Below are 21,387 nucleotides of genomic sequence, written 5' to 3'. Positions count from 1 at the left end.
CTCAATGGTTCAGGCCTGTTTCCTCTTCATGTGCTCTCTCTCTCTCTCTATGGTACTACGCTTTCCTTCTTGGTTTTTATACGGGTCTATAGCATATTGCACGGTTGTCTGGAACGTAGTATGTCCAGGTTTACAACAGCCAGCTATGTGGATCTTTCTTGGACCTCCCCCGTGCCTTGTGTTCATATCTATAATGTTTGATTGAAGTTATTATTCATTTTTCATCAGCACCATATAAGCCTTACTGTAGTCATCTTATGTAGAGGTGGTCTGCCCCAAGCTGACATCACTTCTGCCTATACCCACGGGGTCCCTGAATATCTTCTCCAGCAGCCCTAATTTGCTACCACTGGCTGACCAGGACACACGTGTAGATTATTTAGCATGTGGCCAGATACGTACTGTGAGTTCTAACATTTTTTAAACTGCCCACTAGATGGAGCTTTAATCCTTTTTATTATAATATATATATATATATATATATATATATATATATATATATACACACACACACACACACACACACACACACACACATATACACACACATATACACACACATATATATATACACACACACACACACACACACACACACACACAAGCAGTGGGGGAACCGCATGCGATTCTTTGCAGTGCAATTTGCACCAATGTTTTTTGTTGTATTGGCGCAAATTGCACGGCAAAATATCGGTACCCGGTATCGGCAAGTACCCGGTATCAGTACAACCCTAATCTTTCACATTTAAAAAAATTCTGTCTGCATATTTCTCTCAGTACAGGTTCCCCAACAATCGGTACTCCTCCCTTGCCCAATATCGCTTCATGATAGAGATGATAGGGGAGATGGGGAGATAGGGGGATAAGGGAGATTGAGATTATATATATATATATATATATATATATATATATATATATATATATATATATATATATATATATACACATACACACACAGTTAAGGCCATAAATATTTGGACAGTGACACAATTTTCGCAAGTTGGGCTCTGCATGCCACCGCATTGGATTTGAAATGAAACCTCTACAACAGAATTCAAGTGCAGATTGTAACGTTTAATTTGAAGGGTTGAACAAAAATACCTGATAGAAAATGTAGGAATTGTACACATTTCTTTACAAACACTCCACATTTTAGGAGCTCAAAAGTAATTGGACAAATAAACATAACCCAAACAAAATATTTATTTATTCAATATTTTGTTGCAAATCCTTTGGAGGCAATCACTGCCTTAAGTCTGGAACCCATGGACATCACCAAACGCTGGGTTTCCTCCTTCTTAATGCTTTGCCAGGCCTTTCCAGCCGCAGCCTTCAGGTCTTGCTTGTTTGTGGGTCTTTCCATCTTAAGTCTGGATTTGAGCAAGTGAAATGCATGCTCAATTGGGTTAAGATCTGGTGATTGACTTGGCCATTGCAGAATGTTCCACTTTTTTGCACTCATGAACTCCTGGGTAGCTTTGGCTGTATGCTTGGGGTCATTGTCCATCTGTACTATGAAGCGCCGTCCGGTCAACTTTGCACCATTTGGCTGAATCTGGGCTGAAAGTATATCCCGGTACACTTCAGAATTCATCCGGCTACTCTTGTCTGCTGTTATGTCATCAATAAACACAAGTGACCCAGTGCCATTGAAAGCCATGCATGCCCATGCCATCACGTTGCCTCCACCATGTTTTACAGAGGATGTGGTGTGCCTTGGATCATGTGCCGTTCCCTTTCTTCTCATCATTCTGGTACAGGTTGATCTTTGTCTCATCTGTCCATAGAATACTTTTCCAGAACTGAGCTGGCTTCTTGAGGTGTTTTTGGGCAAATTTAACTCTGGCCTGTCTATTTTTGGAATTGATGAATGGTTTGCATCTACATGTGAACCCTTTGTATTTACTTTCATGGAGTCTTCTCTTTACTGTTGACTTAGAGACCGATACACCTACTTCCCTGAGAGTGTTCTGGACTTCAGTTGATGTTGTGAATGGGTTCTTCTTCACCAAAGAAAGTATGCGGCGATCATCCACCACTGTTGTCTTCCGTGGACGCCCAGCCCTTTTTGAGTTCCCAAGCTCACCAGTCAATTCCTTTTTTCTTAGAATGTACCCGACTGTTGATTTTGCTACTCCAAGCATGTCTGCTATCTCTCTGATGGATTTTTTCTTTTTTTTCAGCCTCAGGATGTTCTGCTTCACCTCAATTGAGAGTTCCTTTGACCGCATGTTGTCTGGTTACAGCAAAAGCTTCCAAATGCAAAACCACACACCTGGAATCAACCCCAGACCTTTTAACTACTTCATTGATTACAGGTTAACGAGGGAGACGCCTTCAGAGTTAATTGCAGCCCTTAGAGTCCATTGTCCAATTACTTTTGGTCCCTTGAAAAAGAGGAGGCTATGCATTACAGAGCTATGATTCCTAAACCCTTTCTCCGATTTGGATGTGGAAACTCTCATATTGCAGCTGGGAGTGTGCACTTATTACTCAGCCCATATTATATATATAATTGTATTTCTGAACATGTTTTTGTAAACAGCTAAAATAACAAAACTTGTGTCACTGTCCAAATATTTATGGCCCTAACTGTATATATATATATATATATATATATATATATATATATATATATATAAAAAACATAGGTCTTAAGTAGGAAAATGGTGTTCTGTTACGTTTTTTTTTTCTTATACCTTCCATGGGTAAATACCTACGATCCAGTCATTTATCTACTTTAAATCCTTGGGGGTGGAGCAGCAGGGTTTCACAGGAAGGTTTGGTGCTCTGTAATTTTTTTAAATTGTAAACTGTCCCAAAAGGGCCAAGGTGGGTAGTTCTGTAACCAGTGAAACCTCTAACAAGACCGACAAAACCCTCAAGTGATATTAGCCAGTAGAGTTGTTTTTGTATAGTTGCTGTATGAGGCTGTGTTCTGTACACATCCAGGGTGAAGGGGGCGATAAAACAGACCCAAGTCTTGCCAGAGGAATTGAATCTCTCATTGGTCCCAAGTGCCCCAGTGCATTGAATATATGAAGCGATATTGGGCAAGGGATGAGTACTGATTGTTAGGGAACCTGTACTGAGAGAAATATGCAGACTGCTGTTGGAGATATTTTTAAAACGTGAAAAATTAGGGTTGCACCGATACCATGTTTGTTTTATTGGCGTGTATGAGTACCAATACTTTTGTTCAAGTACTGAACGATACTGTGCACCAATAATTTGCAGTCCGATTTGCATCAATACAACAAAAAAAATTAAATAATAATTGACACGAATTGCACTGCAAAGAATCGAATGCGGTTTCCTCCACTGTTCGTGTCTGTGTAATATATATATATAATTTGCTTAGAAAAACCAGTGCTCAACCCATGGGTTGAACAGCGCTCTTTTTCTAAGCATGCTACACACTACTGGTTGGTGATATTTTCAGCCAGCACCCCATTCTTGAGTACCAGCAGGACTATATACACTTTAATTCAGCACTACCAACATTAGCAGGTCATAAATAACCATGTTTATTTTCCAAACAGTACCTGAGCAGCAGCCGCACACATAGTCCCAATGCTGTGAACCTTCTCACCAGCTGCAGAATACTGGATGCCCCATCATCTTCAAGGATTGAAAGATCCAGTTCAGTGCCAGGCCCATCATAGTGGGCGGTGTCTGAAAGAAAAGAAAAGAAAAGAAAACACACATTTAGAAACAGCTATACACCAAGGTCACTGGGTATGTGAGTGAAGTGAAGTGAGTGAAATTAATGCAAATAACTTCTGATGAAAAATTACCTCTATAACTGCCCACCCACTGGATGCTTCAAATTACCATCTTGAATAACGTATGCCAATTCTTGCCCTCTTGAAAGTCCTAGTTGCGCGGCTCTGGCTTTAATATTTGAATCACAGAACCCAGAACAAATGCGCTGTAAAGAGGTCACAATTCCCTTTTTCTGTATTTGTTCCAAGTCAAAAAGCACTGAAGCCAAAGTACCAGCAGGAGAGCAAGGAAGAGCATTCTGAAAAAAAGGACATCATGGGCAGTGCCCCTTCTATTCTTATGAGGAAATCTCTTTAACCACTTGCTTACTGGGCACTTAAACCCCCCCCCCCCCCTCCTATCCAGACCAATTTTCAGCTTTCAGCGCTGATGCACTTTGAATGACAATTGCGCGGTCATACAACACTGTATCCATATTACATTTCATTTCCCCCCCCCCCCCCAAATAGAGCTTTCTTTTGGTGGTATTAGATCACCCATGCGATTTTTAGTTTTTGTTAAAAAAAATTTTTTTTAAAAAGACCGATTTTTAAAAACATTTTTTTTTATTTTGTTATAAAATTTTAAAAACGGCAAATTTTTGTCCATCATTGATGTACGCTGATGAGGTGGCAGTGATGGGCGCTGATCGGTTTCACTGATAAGCAGCACTTCTATGTGGCGCTAATTGGCACCACTGGTGGACATACGTGGCACTTGTGGGCACTTTTAGGTTCCAATTATGAGGCATAATTGCCTCTTCCGTTTCGGCATCGATGACCCTTTAAGATGAGCCGGTGATCGTTTTTTTCCTCCTCCGCTGTCAGCGTGAGGAGAGAAAAAAATAACGATCAATGCAGGGGTTGACAAATTTGCTTGGAATCTAGGGGCCAGCTAAAAAAGTTAGGAGCCAGGTCCGTGACGGCGATCTGGACCTGTCCCTGGCCTGACATGGAGACGAGTGAGGGGAAGATAGCCCCCAGCCCCCCACATATGAGATCACCTCTCATTGGACACACCGCTCGAGTGCTAAATGGCCGCTGTGATTGGTCATTTAGCATGATCTGTGATTGGCTGTATCCAAGGGACACGGCCAACACAGAACTTCCCCGATGCTCGCCCATGGCGGCGTGCAGAGGGGAAGTAAACAGGAGGATGTCTAGGGACGCCCTCCCGGCAATTGGTGTCCGCGCTGTAGACATCTTTCGTCTATAGCGCGGGCACGAAGTGGTTAACAAAAGAATGTGACTATTATTTCCGACATATTCCCGCTCATTTACTGCCATTTCCCTGCTAAGGGTTCGATCAGGTCCGGCTGAAAAACTGACAGGTGAACCTGATCAGACAGCCCTTGTGAAAGGGGTCAAGCAGGGAGGATTACAAATAATATTTTTTTTTTCCTTAATTAAAATAATTTTTTTTTTACTTTTTACAAAAAAAAAAAAAAAAATTACAAAAAAAAAAATTATATATATATATATATATATATATATATATATATATATATATATATATTTAAATTAATAAATAAATGAATAAATTTAATAATATATAATATAATGAGAAGCCATTTACCAGCCACCACACTCACCGTTGGGCAAAAAACAGGCAGGGGAGCTTCACTCCATTAGGAATTAGCATTATTGGAATAGGGTGTAATTTCTACATCCACCACAAGATGGCGCCAGACTACCGAAAGATTTTAGAAGGCCGCAAAGCCGCGGCCTCAATTACTGGCCGGCGCGGCCCGATGGAATTGCGCGGCCGAGTTCGGGGTCCAAATGGAGACAGGATACCCCAGCAGCGTTGCCCCAGTCGCCAGGACATGAAATCTAGGCGCAAATGCGACCTGGCGACCGGGGTTTGTCGAGCCCTGGATCAATGAGCTTTTTTTTGATCATGTGATCAGCTGTCATTGGCCGACAGCTGATCACATGGCAAGGGGCCGCGACTGGCCCCTTACTCGGATCGGTGATCACATCGCGCTTCGCGCATGCCCAAGGAATGTGCACAGGGGAGGCTGTCAGATTCACATCCACGATGTGGCCGTCATTCGGCCATATCGCGGATGTCAGATGGTTAAAGAGGCAACTGCCACACTAATATGTACCTTGAACAAATGGTAATTTAAAGTAAGAATTTTGTGTCCCCATGCCTGTACAGGATCAGTGATTGTATTGAAGCTACTGGATCAGCATTCTGGCCAAGCAACTAGTACTTTTTTTTCCCAAGCAGATAAGCCATGGCAGCTCTAGGAATGCTCCTGCTTTAGGCAATACTCCCTGAGAAATTTATGGCAACCTACCCTTACAAAAACGAATGCTGGGGCTGACCCAAAAAACTAACAGCACAGTAACAGTAACAGCACATCCCCCCCAGTCCAACGATTCTATCTTAGTCTAGGAGGGCCATAATAAAGAGGATTACTTGTCTTATTCTACAGGCTTCCTCCCCACTGGTTCCTGTAATGGTGACCGATTCCCCACCCCCCAGGGGATTGTACCTATCACCAAGGTAATAGGTACAATACTAGACTAGCAGCCACAGCTGGCCCTGCATTGTACATGATGATAAATTAGTACAAGCCAAAGCTTGTTTCGCTCTGCAGCAGAACTATTGCATTTTTTTTATTATTCATTAAAAAGTGTATTTTTTCCGAAAAGATTGCATTTGCAAAATTGCCACACAAATACCATGACATAATAAAATTGCAACGCTCGCCATTTTATTCCCCAGGGTCTCTGCTAAAAAAATAAATAAATGTATACTGTTTGGGTGTTCCAAGTAATTATCTAGCAAAAAATACAGATTTAAACTTGTACACAAAAAGGGCCAGAAAAAGCCTGGTCAGCAAGTGGTTAATTGGATATGTTCAGTGTAACATGGAGTTTTGAACCGCCATCACCAGTAATAAACAAGGTTCTTTTCCAGTGCCAGAGGCTTCCAAGATGCAATGCTGGTCCTGTGGCAGCAGCTCATGCTGTGGAAGTTTATTCTGCTGCAGGATTAGCATTACATCCAGAGGCGGCAATTGCATTATCCAACAGTGGATGGAAGCCTCAACTGTGACAGATATACAGGTGATGAGACAGATCTCTTTTGATAACAGCATTACACATAAAACTCCCATATTGACAGTTTTTCACATCCCTAAATCCTAGGACATGAACACATACCAGTCTCAGCATTTTGATAGACCTGCTCGAACACGGCATGAAGTGAGCACAGAACACTCTGCATCTGCCGTTCCCAGTTCTCTGTATGTTTAACTCCCTGCGAGAAGCCAGAGCCCAAGGACGGAAGGAGGGAGAAGCACTGACAGGCCATCTGTTTCCAGAGAGATAAATAAACCATATAAAAGATTTGTTACAAATACATTTTACAAAATACATCAACTGTTCACTTTAAGTAAAAAAAAAAAAAATGAAATAGATTTGGGAGGGTGCGACTACTAAACCCACAGTAAGTTGGCACTCTAGAAATGCCTCATTCTGAGCCTGTCGTTCTGCAGATCGCAGATTACCAATTACATATGCAGGTTGCAAAATAAGACTCGACTGCAATTTTATCGTTTTATTATGCATTTCCCTGCTTCTTCACCATTGGAATGTAGAGGGAGAACTCATGTACAGATACAGATCTCAGCATTGGAGATTTTACAGGAAGGACTGTCAAGGTCTTAGTCACACTAGCTTAAAGTAGTTGTAACCCTAAAAAACAAAGATCCTGTTCCTTTAACCACTTGCCGACCAGCGCACGACGATGGACGTCGACAGAATGGCACGGGCAGGCAAATGGGCGTACATGTACGTCCCTTTAAATTTGCCGCCCTGCCATCGGGAGCGTGCCGCCGGCGGCGCGCTCCCGCGCTGGTCGGAACCTCCGTGAGTCCGGTCGCGGGACCCGCGGACTCGATCGCCGCGGGCATACCCGCGATCGTTTCACGGAGCGGCCGAATGGAGAAATGCCGTTGTAAACAGCATTTCTCCATTCTGCCTAGCAACTAGTGACGCTGATGTCTGCTCCATGTGATTGGAGCAGAGATCAGTGTTCACTAAATGAAAGCCCAACCCCCCCCACAGTTAGTAACACACCCCTAGGAACACTTAACCCCTACACTGCCACCCACTGGTTAACCCTTTCACTGCCAGTGTCATTTACACAGGAATCACTGCATTTATATAGCAGTGATTACTGTATAAATGACAATTGTGTCAAAAATGTCCGATGGGTCCCCCACAATGTCGCAGTCACAATAAAAAAAAAAAAAAAAAAAAAAAAAAAAAAAAAAAAAAAAAATCGCTGATCGCCGCCATTACTAGTAAAAAAAAAAAATAATAAAAAATGATTAATAAAAATGCTATAAAACTATCCCTATTTTGTAAACGCTATAACTTTTGCGCAAACCAATCAATAATCGCTTATTGCGATTTTTTTTACCAAAAATATGTAGAAGAATACGTATCGGCCTAAACTGAGGGAAAAAAATGTTTTTTTTATATATTTTTGGGGGATATTTATTATAACAAAAAGTAAAAAATGATGCGTTTTTTTCAAAATTGTCGCTCTATTTTTGTTTATAGCGCAAAAAATAAAAACCGCAGGGGTGATCAAATACCACCAAAAGAAAGCTCTATTTGTGGGAAAAAAAGGACGTCAATTTTGTTTGGGAGCCACGTCGCACGACCGCGCAATTGTCAGTTAAAGCGACGCAGTGCCGAATCGCAAAAAGTGGTCTGGTCTTTGACCAGCAAATTGGTCCGGTCTGAAAGTGGTTAAGGCATAATCTATACCACAGTGCTTGTGCTGTGTAATATGTCCTTTCCTATCTTGTAATATACCTGGCTGATCCTACCTGTTCCTGTGTTCCCCTGTCTGTGCTGACCACGGTAATCATGGCTGCTGAGCCATAATCACCGTGGTCAGGTTACATGCCTCTGTCAGCCTGCTGCTCTGCAGTGAGTCTTGGCCCCTCTCCCTCCTACCTGTCAGCATGCGAGGGGGCTCTGTTCCCTGCCTCTCCTGCCGCTATTCAGCTGCAATATGCAGCAAATATACATGTACCCCCTCTGGTTTATGCTGACATTAACTACAGTGTGGGTGTTTTTTTTGTTTTGTTTTTTAAATGAATTGGTAAATACCTGTTCCTTCACTGCCACTGTGTGGTCACGTGATCCCCCTGTGCTGGCCGGCTGACGTCACAGGGGAATCTCGGCCCCTCGCACTTCTCTCCATGGATCGGGGAAGACGAGCGGAGAGGGATCCCATGACCGCACAGCTGTGGTATGGGAAAAGGTATTTAGCCTTTTCACTTTAGAAAAATACACCCGCTATAATAATGTTGGCATAATCCGGAGGGGTCACATAGTGACTATACAAACACTTTAATTACAAGAGCTATGCTTGATCTGGAATCCATGTACATGCTTTTGTCTAAACCACATTAGTATACTGCAAATATAGGTTTTACCTCTTGGATCTGAAGACTTTCTTCATCCAAGAGACTCAAGAAAAAGGCAGTGAGTTTCCCCTGCAGAAGACACAAAATAGTCAAATAAAGTATTAGATGTAAATATACAATAACATGGCTATTCATTAAAGCAATGGAAAGAGTCAAAAATGGAAATTATCATTTTATATATTTTAAAAAGCACTAACACTTTTCCATTCAAATTTGAGAAACCCCCACTATAGGCTGTGTTGTTCCCATGAGCAAGTTAAATACATAGGGCTCTACAGGCAGCATGTATTGTTCAGAAATATTTCCAACGCACTTAAGAGACATATTTGTTTAAAAGCCTATTAACATACAATGCACCAACCATATGCTATGAGGAAGGCTTAGGCCGAAACGGGTTAGAATGTTATTGAATCCTATTATTGCTGTTGTGCAAACAAAGTCCTTTGAATGAAGAAGCTATTGGGTTGCTGGCTTATCTTTTCTACTATGAACGCACCAACAAAACCTCGCTCTCTTTGACCCTTTGTTAGGGCAGGCTGTGTGCACATCTAGTTTACAAGCGATAATGAGATCTGACAGCAGTGTATGCAGGGATAATTATAGTTAGGATAACCTTACATTGAAAGGGAAAGCTAGGTAAGGTTTATAATGAAGTTATGCTATGTGAATGACAACATGTAACAAATATAATGTAGGTGTTATTCCAATTATCCACAATAATGCAGTGCACCACAAATACGATGATTGATGGATTAGGAAGCTAATGGCCTGTAAAAGGCGGGCCAATTACAGGCTTATTAATTTGTTCAAGCCAGAAATTTGGAGTGCTTAATGTTGGTGCAGCTTCTTAGATAAGTATTAGCGAAATGAGAGTATTCGCTATAAACAGAGGAAAGATTCAGAAGGGCTGAAGTTCAGTTTTAAGCCTGCCACCCTTGAAGTGGTTATATACAGTACAGACCAAAAGTTTGGACACACCTTCTCATTCAAAGAGTTTTCTTTATTTTCATGACTATGAAAATTGTAGATTCACACTGAAGGCATCAAAACTATGAATTAACACATGTGGAATTATATACTGAACAAAAAAGTGTAAAACAACTGAAAATATATGTCATATTCTAGGTTCTACCACCTTTTGCTTTGATTACTGCTCCGCACACTCTTGGCATTCTGTTGATGAGCTTCAAGAGGTAGTCACCCGAAATGGTTTTCACTTCACAGGTGTGCCCTGTCAGGTTTAATAAGTGGGATTTCAAGCCTTATAAATGGGGTTGGGACCATCAGTTGTGTTGTGCAGGAGGTGGATACAGTACACAGCTGATAGTCCTACTGAATAGACTGTTAGAATTTGTATTATGGCAAGAAAAAAGCAGCTAAGTAAAGAAAAATGAGTGGCCATCATTACTTTAAGAAATGAAGGTCAGTCAGTCTGAACAATTGGGAAAACTTTGAAAGTGTCCCCAAGTGCAGTGGCAAAAACCATCAAGCACTACAAAGAAACTGGCTCACATGAGGACCGCCCCAGGAAAGGAAGACCAAGAGTCACCTCTGCTGCGGACGATAAGTTCATCCAAGTCACCAGCCTCAGAAATCGCAGGTTAACAGCAGCTCAGATTAGAGAACAGGTCAATGCCACACAGAGTTCTAGCAGCAGACACATCTCTAGAACAACTGTTAAGAGAAGACTGTGTGAATCAGGCCTTCATGGTAAAATAGCTGCTAGGAAACCACTGCTGAGGACAGGCAACAAGCAGAAGAGACTTGTTTGGGCTAAAGAACACAAAGAATGGACATTAGACCAGTGGAAATCTGTGCTTTGGTCTGATGAGTCCAAGTTTGAGATCTTTGGTTCCAACCACCGTGTCTTTGTGCGACGCAGAAGAGGTGAACGGATGGACTCTACATGCCTGGTTCCCACCGTGAAGCATGGAGGAGGTGTGATGGTGTTAGGGTGCTTTGCTGGTGACACTGTTGGGGATTTATTCAAAATTGAAGGCATACTGAACCAGCATGGCTACCACAGCATCTTGCAGCGGCATGCTATTCCATCCGGTTTGCGTTTAGTTGGACCATCATTTATTTTTCAACAGGACAATGAGCCCAAACACACCTCCAGGCTGTGTAAGGGCTATTTGACCAAGAAGGAGAGTGATGGGGTGCTGCGCCAGATGACCTGGCCTCCCCATTTACCGGACCTGAACCCAATCGAGGTTTGGGGTGAGCTGGACCGCAGAGTGAAGGCAAAAGGGCCAACGAGTGCTAAGCATCTCTGCGAACTCCTTCAAGACTGTTGGAAAGCCATTTCAGGTGACTACCTCTTGAAGCTCATCAACAGAATGCCAAGATTGTGCGGAGCAGTAATCAAAGCAAAAGGTGGCTACTTTGAAGAACCGAGAATATAAGACATATTTTCAGTTGTGTCACACTTTTTTGTTCAGTATATAATTCCACATGTGTTAATTCATAGTTTTGATGCCTTCAGTGTGAATCTACAATTTTCATAGTCATGAAAATAAAGAAAACTCTGTGAATGAGAAGGTGTCCAAACTTTTGGTCTGTAGTGTGTGTGTGTGTGTGTGTGTGTGTGTGTGTGTGTGTGTGTGTGTGTGTGTGTGTGTGTGTGTGTGTGTGTGTGTGTGTGTGTGTGTGTGTGTGTGTGTGTGTGTGTGTGTATATATTATATATATATATATATATTTTTTTTTTTTTTTAATGGCCCCTGGGTGGTTTATGCCATAATCAGTTGGTATGCACATTATGGCAGACTTTCCTTTCAAAGCCTTCCGGCACTGTGCTTTCTCCAATCCAGCTGGTTCCCAGGTGCTTCCATCATCACTTGGTTTTCCTTCCGGGTTTGCTCTCTCTGGCCACTTGGATGGCCAAGCCGCAATGACATGACTCCCACACGTATGCAGGAGTCATTTCATAACAGCACAGGGTGGGAGGCTGGAGGATGAGAGACATGGGTCCCTACTGTTATAAAAAAAAAAAAATCTAGCCTGTCTGCAGTTTTTCAATTTTAGACTTTAATATTGCTGTAAAGAGCTCTGGTAGTTTAAATGGTTGTTTATGAGCACAGGAATAAGTTTGCTAGGCCATAAGCATTTCTAGTTCAAAGTTCCCAAGCCACAGATACAATACCCGCAGGGCTCCACAGGCTCGGGGATATGTGATCAGGCAGGACCGGATCCCTTCTAGGGCTGGCATCAGACACTATAGAAAAGAAACAAACAAATCAGGATACAGCAGACAAGAAGTTTTTTGTTTATTTTTTTAGCCTGGCTTATTCATACAGAAGGGACATGTAAGCTGCCCACAGAATTAATGAACATCACAACTGGCTCCAATGGAAAACAAACCTCAACCCCACAAATACTGCAAAGGGTTTCTCCACTCTACTGTATTCCAAAAAAATAGACTAGTTCCCAACAGCTCCCTGGCTCCTCCTGTCCTCACTGTACTTATCTGAATTTGTTTAGAATCATCCGTCATCCACGTCTACCAATGTACACAGCCCCAAAAGCTGTGTAGCAGCATAATTTGTGCGATTGCTCATGGTCATTGATCGGTACAGTCAGGTGACAGAGTAGGCCAATGAGGGTCTTTCCTTTTGTTCTGGAAGTAGAGACTCATTGGTCAGTGAAGTCATATGACAACGCTGACCAATGACCGCAAGTCATTGGACACATTATGCTTCTGGGGCTGTGTATGCGGAGTATTGGGATTTAACCCCCCTGGCGGTATTCCGGAGTCTGGCTCGGGGTGAAATTTCAGTACCATAAGCGGTATCAGAGCCAGACTTGGGATCGCATTGCAGGATACAGGGAGAGTTACTTACCTTGTCCCCTGGATCCAGCGTTGTCCTCCCTGCTGTGTGTGCGAGCCGTCCTCCGCTCGATTCACACAGTACCTGAGTGCCGATGAGCTCCGTTCCCTGCGACATTGCGACGCACGGGAGCGGAGATTTGCGCCAAATTCAAAAAAGTAAACACACACAATACACATACAGTACTGTAATCTTACAGATTACAGTACTGTATTAAAAAAACACACACACCCCCTTTGTCCCTAGTGGTCTGTCCAGTGCCCTGCATGTAGTTTTATATTATAAAAACTGTTTTTTCTGCCTGGAATTTGGAGATTGTCCATAGCAACCAAAAAGTGTACCTTTATGTCAAAAGTGGTTATAAACCAGCTAGAAAACAGTGATAATAAATTATAATCACTCGCAGAATTGAGCAATAGTGATTTCTGGGGAAATTCATCATCAAACACTAAATCTAATGACAGCGACAATTCTGCAACTGAGCAAATTTCAGTGTTTTTGCTTTGATTACATTATTGAATATTTTTTATTATTATTTGTTATAATTATTTATACTTATTTATTATAATTTATGATTTTGTGCTTCAAACTACTATCATACCCGGGATGAGTTATTCCTAAGAATTACAGTCCTACAATATAAAACGCCAAATTTCCATGCAAAATAATGGTACAGCTTTCAGCACCTAAAATCAGAAATAATCGTACCGCCAGGGAGGTTAAGCATGCATTTTGCATTACCTGTTGTCTCAGGCCCAGCAGCGATGTAAGAAGTCCTGGGACCTGATTGGTGGAGATTTCCCGTGATAATTCTGGCAGTGCAGAGGAATGCGAGAGAAGAGAGCGTAGCACGAAAACTGCCAAACTAATTACCCTGGGGGGGTCCTGGGACTGTAGAGAGCAAAGAAAATAAGGACAAAATTAATACATAACAGTTATGTTTCTACTAGCATGGGGAACAGGTAGCAAAATCCATAATCCTGGGTTTATTCTCATAAAATACAGGGTTAGGAACTTCATACAGATCTTAGAAGACAAAGTCTCAACGCATTTGGTGGTCCAGCTTGCATCCACCCACCCATAATATTTCACACACAGGTCTTGGCCCACATAAAGACATTATATATGCAGGGTGATCAGCAGTTATTTTCACTAGCAGAAGAACTACACAAAAATAGTTTGTAAACAAGCATGAATGTCCTCGGGGTTTATTCCTACAAGTCAATCCCACATGCTCCATTCATGGCTATTTTTACAAGTATAAACACAATTTATCTATGGAACATTTTACACTCAGGTCATTCAGCAACAAAAAGGTCAAATAACGAAATAGGAAAGTCCAGCATAGAAGATGAATCAGTATATTGCCCAAAACTGATCCCCAGCCCCCCCCTCCTTCAGTCTTGCACAGTTGTAACGGCTCCTCTCCTATACTAAAATTACTTTCTCAAATTTCACTGCACACTGTGAGCTTCACAAAGCATGCATTAGAAATTGCATTAAAGAGGGATTCCACTTACAAAAAAAAATATTAAAAGCCAGCAGCTATAAATACTACAGCTGCTGACTTTTAATAAATGGACACTCACCTGTCCCGGGGTCCAGCGATGCCGGCAGCCGAGGCCGATCGATCGCTCGGCTCTCGGCTGCTGCCGCCACCATTCTAGGTGAGGGAATCAGGAAGTGAAGCGAATCGGCTTCACTTCCCGGTTCCCTACTGCGCATGCGCGAGTCGCGCAGCGCAATAGGAATTGTCCGCGCTGTCTCTGAGACCCGTGTGTGTCCCAGCAGACAGCGCGGCAGGACAGGAAATGGCGTAGACTCCCACGGGAGTCTATGCCCGGAAGTGGGTGTAAATACCTGTCTTTGACAGGTATCTCCACCCCCCCCCCCCCCCGAAAGGTGCCAATTGTGACACCGGAGGGGGGGAGGGTTCCGATCAGCGGAGGTTCCACTTTATGGTGGAACCCCGCTTTAAGTCAGGTAGCCTGCCTCATTTTCCTGGCTGGAGGACATCCGGCATCATCTAGTGCTTGCTTTTCCAGCCAATCATGGAGGCTCAGGAACACATGTGGTAATCACCTATGGCAGTCTGTATGCAAATACACTTTTGCCTAGAAACGCCCACTTCTCCAGACCGACGCCCACTTATCAGGACATTTTAATATTTGCATAACTCCTCTTAAAGAGGAAGTAAACCCTGATGGGTTTTACTTCCCCTTTATTTCCCTGCAAAGGTAAAGCCTAATGGGCTACTATGCACCCCATAGTAACCTATTATGTGTCACTTACCTGAAAATGAAGCCTGCGATGTCACCGCTGTCCCCACTAGCAGCGAGCGCCCATCTTCACCCCTCTTCCTTCTGGGGCCGCAAACTCCGGCTCTGACTGGCCACCTGCGCACGGGAGCTGCCAGTCACGGCATGACCCCCTTTAGAAACGGCACCATGTGCCCTTTATAAAGTGTGCATGCGCATTAGACATTGGCATAGGGCTTTATTGTAAATATCTCCTAAACCGTGGAGGTTTAGGAGATATTTCCAGCACCTACAGGTAAAGCTGGCCATACACATATAGATTATCTGCAGATTTTCTATGGTTAGATAGAAAAAGTGCAACAGATTTCTCCATGTTCGCTAAACGGTGTGGATGGAGGAATCTCCCACATTTTCCATCTAACCATAGAAAAGCTGCAGATAATCCATAGGTGTATGGCCAGTTTAAGCCTTAATCTAGGTTTAACTGTAGGTAAAAGCTTGAAAGCTTTTGAGAAGAGTACGGAGGAATGGTCCTGTGATGTTTTCAGGAGGGAAGTATCCTCTAAACCAGCATTTCCCAAACTTTTGTCTTGCGGCACAGCAAAAAGGATCTAAAAATTTTCACGGCACACCTGAAAAGATTTAACAATTTTTGTGATGAAGTACTTATTTCTTTTTACATATATTTAATATGAAGGATGTGCCTGCTTTCGAGAGCAAATCAGCTTGAAGTGATTGTAATCTTCTTTGTACTTTCGCTTGCTTCCTTGCTTTTTATTTTACAGTTTCTCTTTCAGAGTTCCAGACACGATTAAATATTTTTCCTTCGCTAAACAAACTTTATTTATAAGCATCAAAGTTGGAATAGAACGGTCTCTATTATTATAATATAATTAGAGAGATTGTGTTCTCGCTCAAGTCTCATGTTACGAAATGAACCCATGAATGACAGACTGACAGAGATTGCGTTTTTATACATGTTACTTTAACTTTTGTGACATTGATGTACCATTTAATTTTTCGATATGTTCAAGGTTTAACCACTTCCTGCCCGCCGGCCATCATATGGCGCCACTAACTTTGTGCGGGCATATCTGAATGATGCCTGGAGCTACAGGCATCATTCAGATATCGCCCTTTTCAGCCAGCGATTCCCTACTCCATAGAAATGATCATAGCGGCTGTTCCACCGCTTGATCGTTCTTGCAGGCGGCGAGAGGCGACACCCCCCTCCCTCCGGTGCTTCTGCCGACTCACCGCTGCCATCAGTGAGTGGGAGACAGGATCCGCCAGCCCCAGATGTTTATTATAGAGATTTCCGGCGGACCAGACAGTCGCCGGAGTCTCTATGATAGTTTGGAGGCCGGGCACGATGTTATGACATCACGCCCGGCCTCTGCATTCAAACAAATGGTGCAGCCTCAGCTGGGAAGTCGAGATTTTTTTATTTTATTTTTTCTATTTCAGGCTTCCCAGCCTAGAGGTGAGATACTCACTGTAAAGAGCACCTGTCATGCCATATTCCTATTACAAGGGATGTTTACATTCCTTGTAATAGGAATAAAAGTGATTTTTTTTTTAAAAAGTGTCAAACTAAAAAACGAAAAGTAAAATGAACAATACATTTTTTTTTAAAGCACCCGTCCGTGTGCTTGCGCGCAGAAGTGAACGCATACGCAAGTACCGCCCACATATATAAGCGGTGTTCAAACCATACATGTGAGGTATCACCGCAAACGTTAGAGTGAGAGCAATAATTCTAGCCCTCTGTAACTCAAAACATGTAACCAGTGAAAAAAAATTTAAAGCGTCGCCTATGGGAATTTTTAAGTAGCAGAGTTTGGCGCCATTCCACGAGTGTCTGCAATTTTGAAGTGTGACATTTTAAGTATCTATTTACTCGGTGTAACTTCATCTTTCACATTATGCTATAAAATTGGGCTAACTTTAATGTTTAATATATATATATAAAATTTTGGTGGGTCTATGCAATTTTCGAGCAAAAAAAAATTATGATTTTAACATGTAGGAGAGAAATGTCAGAACAAGTGGTTAATCCCCCTTCCTGCCAAGGCCAATTTTCAGCTTTGAACGACAATTGCACGGTCATGCTACACTGTGTCCAAAATGAAATCTATCATTTTTATTTTTTTACACAAATAGAGCTTTCTTTTGGTGGTATTTAATCACTGCTGGGTTTTCTATTTTTTTTTTTGAAAAAAAAAACACGCATTTTAATTCATTTTTAGTATTAAAAGCAAATTCCCCTATCCATCCATGTCTCCACGCTTTTATTTTGTTGAGAAATAACTTTGAACCCCCCCCCCAGCATTTCTAGCCCAGGCCATTTTGTATACGGGCAGATGATTCATGTAGCACTTACTTCCTTGAATCCACCTGCCCTTAGGCCAGGCATGCCACCTATCAGTGCCCATCTGTACTGCCTCATCAGTGCAGTAGTAAAATTACCTTTTTTCAGTTTGTGGTGCTCAGATGCACAGTTTGGTTCCGCTTTTAAGTGAACATATTGAGGTAGATTTACTAAAACTGGAGCACTCAGAATCTGATGCAGCTGTGCATGGTAGCCAATCAGCTTTTAACCTCAGTGTGCTCAATTATGCTTTGGCAATAAAACCTGGAAGCTGATTGGTTTCTATGAAAAAGTGAGCTTAGCTAAGAAAACCCCTCCTCATCTCCTGAAGACTCCTATGGCCTAATCTGCCTAGGTAAGAAGCAAGGAAGTAATTGAAAAAAAATGTAAAAAATAAAATAAAAGTTTAAAAACAGTAAATATATTTTTCTATCTGTTTAAGATTGGGAGAGAGAAGCTCCATTTTAATGCTACCCACCTCAGCATATACTGTACACTATATGGCCATATAAAATAAAATGTAATTATATAAAACTATATTAAAGTTTGTGGACACCTGACCATCAAACCTATTTGGGTTTGTTGGACATCAATATGGAATCTCACCTGTATAACCTGTAAGACGCTGCGAATCCAGGAGATACAATGCTGCTGGAATACATCTGTAGGAGATTCTTCAACAACCAAGGACAAGAGAGACAAGCCTTCGATCCTGCAGAACAATGACAACTTTAAAAAAAAAAAAACACAACGCAACAGGCAGTCATCTTACATTTACAATCCCTCAGTTTAGGAATACCAACCCTCACTCTAGGTATTGGGATGGTCCTTTGTGAGCTGACTTTCACACCATCGGTTTTTGTAGGTGGCGTTTGCTCATTAATGACTGTTTTGAGTCAAACTGTAAAGGTTAATTTATTCTTATTGACTTACATGTATTGTAATAAATTTGAAATGGTCACTAAACAGAAATTTTATTTATTTTTTTGTAATTTTTTTTTTGTAAATTTTTTAAAAAAATCTCTCTGAAAACATATCTTAATTCTGGCTGTCATTTGACCCATCTGCTATGACAGTCTGCGCTCACAGGAAGGGGTTGGATGATGCTGGCCATTTTCAACCTGGAAGTTGCTGGTGACAAATAACAGAGGGTAGTGATGGAAAACAGAGAGGGTGAATAGTGCTAAGAAATCTTTCCCTCCAGGCTGGAGAAAATGGACAGGGGTCTACAGGGGTGTGCACATATCTGTATACAATTATTTGTGATTATCACTGTAACAGCAATCAATTGATCTGTCATGAATATATTTAATTTAAACCAGATGTGCTAACTCTAGTAATACTGTGATTGGCTGACAGCGATCACACAGTAGAGTGCTGTGATTGGCCCAGGTACAATGTGATAGCTGTGGGCCAACCACAGCATCGCTATAGGAACCACAGCTGTTATGAATTAAACGTATTCATAACAGCTTTGTTGACATTGTGATCACATAGAGATCTCATGAGCCCTAAACCGCTCAATGCGGCCGGGTACTGGGACCTGTAATCCATTGCGTCTTGTGGACACAGCGGTTATGGGAGTGGCGTGCCAGTGCTCAGCAACGTATATTTACATTGCTGAGCCTGGCATTGCCACCTGTCCACGGTAAAAGTCTCAAAAGAGAACATGCAAATGAGACCATGCAACAGGATCAGAGACAATATGCCTCATTGTGGGGGGGGGGGGGGAAGGAAGTTGGACTCCTGTACCTGGTAGTAGCTGACACCAACCGAGAGTTACAGCTAGCCAGGAGACTTGGAAAGGAAGCCGAGGAACCCTAAAATGATAAAACACAAGAAGCAAAACATTAGTCCATCAATGGTTATTCAAATTCAACTATCTATCCAAAAGTGATCATTCAGGTTAATGATATTTGCTGGCATCATATAGGTACTATTTAGATGAATACCCACATTTGGGTTTCTATGAGTCGGCACTTTTTTATTTCTTATTTTGTTAAAACCCAAACCGGTTGAAAAAATTAGAGACCATCAACAAATGAAATCACAACTTCATTGCTGTAAATCTGGTTTTTAGATACACAATTTTGGTAGCCATGATCCCTCCAGATCCCGGAATCACCAGAATTTTCCTAGTTTGTGTAAGTAGTAAAAACATCAGGATGACATTAAAGTGGAATTCCTGTTTAACATCAACTCCCCCCCCCCACGATAACTATCCTGCCTACCCTTTGTAAACGTAACCTTTATCAGATCCGATCCTGTGTTAGTGAGCAGCAGCTGCAGGGGAGAGGAGGTAGTGCCAACAATGGTTGGACTATAGAAGCCTATGGGTGATGTGATCTCTGCTGGAATCCCCAGCTGTTGTCAAGCATTCCCTAATAAAGGAGAGCCTGGGCTTTGGAATCAAATGACTGGACTGGAGCAGACTGATAAAAGTTATGTACACAGATCTTTTTTTTTTTACATAGGGTGAAAATATGTAGAATACATATTGGCCTAAAATTCGTTTAAAAAAAAAAAATTGGGGATATTTATTACAGCAAAAAGTAAAAAACATTGTGTTTTTTTTTTCAAAATTGTCATTTTTTGTTTATAGAGCAAAAAATAAAAACCACAGATGTGATTAAATACCATCAAAACAGAGCTCTATTTGCGGGCAAAAAAATATTATAAAATGTAAAATTTGGGTACAGAGTGTTGCAAGATCGCGCAATTGTCATTCAAAATGTTACAGCTCTGAAAATTGGCCTGGGCAGGAAGGGGGTGAGAATGCCCTGTATTGAAGTGGTTAAGAACCGGGCCTATTTTTTAAACTTGTTTACTTGTTGTTAAAAATCAGGTTTTTTTTCGTGCTAGAAAATTACTTAGAACACCCAAACATTAATATAGATATATCATTTTTACAGACACCCTAGAAAACAAAATTGCAATACTGTATGTCACACCGTATTTGCGCAGAGGTCTTACAAGTGCAATTTTTTGGGAAAAAATACACTTATTTTGAATAAAAAAAAAATAAGACAACAGTAAAGTTAGCCTAATATTTTTCTATATTGTGAAAGATAATGTTATGCCGAGTAAATTGATACCCAACATGTCACCCGCCCACTCGGCTGTTCTTATAAGCAGTGGGAGGGGACACCCACCCCCACCCAGCCACGCCACCCGGGTCTCCCGTCCCAACATGTCATGCTTCAAAATTGCGCCCGCTCGTGGAATGGCGACAAACTTTGACATTTAAAAATCTCCATAGGTGACGTTTAAAAATTTCTACGGGTTACCAGTTTTGAGTTACAGAGGCTAGAATTATTGCTCTCGCTCCAACAATCATGGCGATACCTCACATGTGTGGTTTGAACACCATTTTCATATGCGGGTGTGACTTACGGCATATCCCGCTATAGTGTGCACTTGTCTCAATCCAGAGCATTTAGGGCTTTGTTCACACTTGACTAAATTTCTAACGCTTAACAAACTCTCCTATAGCGTTAGTTTGGGCGTTAGACTCGCATTAATGAGCTTTGGTATGGGTGGCGTTTTACAAGCATTAATGACGAGTTAAAAATGCTCTCCAAACACCCCATGGACAATTTTGAAGCATTTGATGAGCGCTAAGGCACGTTAAAACCGCTCAAATGCCTATTTCATTACAGTAAATGAACTATGCTTAACGCACCGCAACTGCCTGCCAGAGCAT

The 21,387-nt window shown here is 41.8% G+C and overlaps 1 protein-coding gene across 2 annotated transcripts in view; it reads right to left on the bottom strand.

Annotated features, from left to right (window-relative positions):
- PELP1 (proline, glutamate and leucine rich protein 1) overlaps positions 1–21,387 on the bottom strand; it is a 52,839-nt gene that overhangs the window by 20,234 nt on the left and 11,218 nt on the right. For both annotated transcript variants that reach the window (XM_077470495.1, XM_077470496.1), the window contains exons 2-8: positions 19,437–19,504; positions 18,291–18,396; positions 13,797–13,946; positions 12,371–12,442; positions 9,236–9,295; positions 6,942–7,092; positions 3,546–3,675 (exon numbers count right to left, since the gene is read on the bottom strand). In XM_077470495.1, the coding sequence (XP_077326621.1) occupies positions 3,546–3,675; positions 6,942–7,092; positions 9,236–9,295; positions 12,371–12,442; positions 13,797–13,946; positions 18,291–18,396; positions 19,437–19,504 (737 nt within the window). The remainder of the gene's footprint in view (positions 1–3,545; positions 3,676–6,941; positions 7,093–9,235; positions 9,296–12,370; positions 12,443–13,796; positions 13,947–18,290; positions 18,397–19,436; positions 19,505–21,387) is intronic.

This window comes from Lithobates pipiens, unplaced genomic scaffold (genome assembly GCF_037356315.1).
Source record: "Lithobates pipiens isolate NorthernLeopardFrog02 unplaced genomic scaffold, aLitPip1_a1.2 Scaffold_8, whole genome shotgun sequence".
Taxonomy (NCBI): domain Eukaryota; kingdom Metazoa; phylum Chordata; class Amphibia; order Anura; family Ranidae; genus Lithobates; species Lithobates pipiens.
The sequence above is the reverse complement of the archived record's forward strand: the minus strand, read 5'-3'. Positions and strand labels throughout refer to the sequence as shown.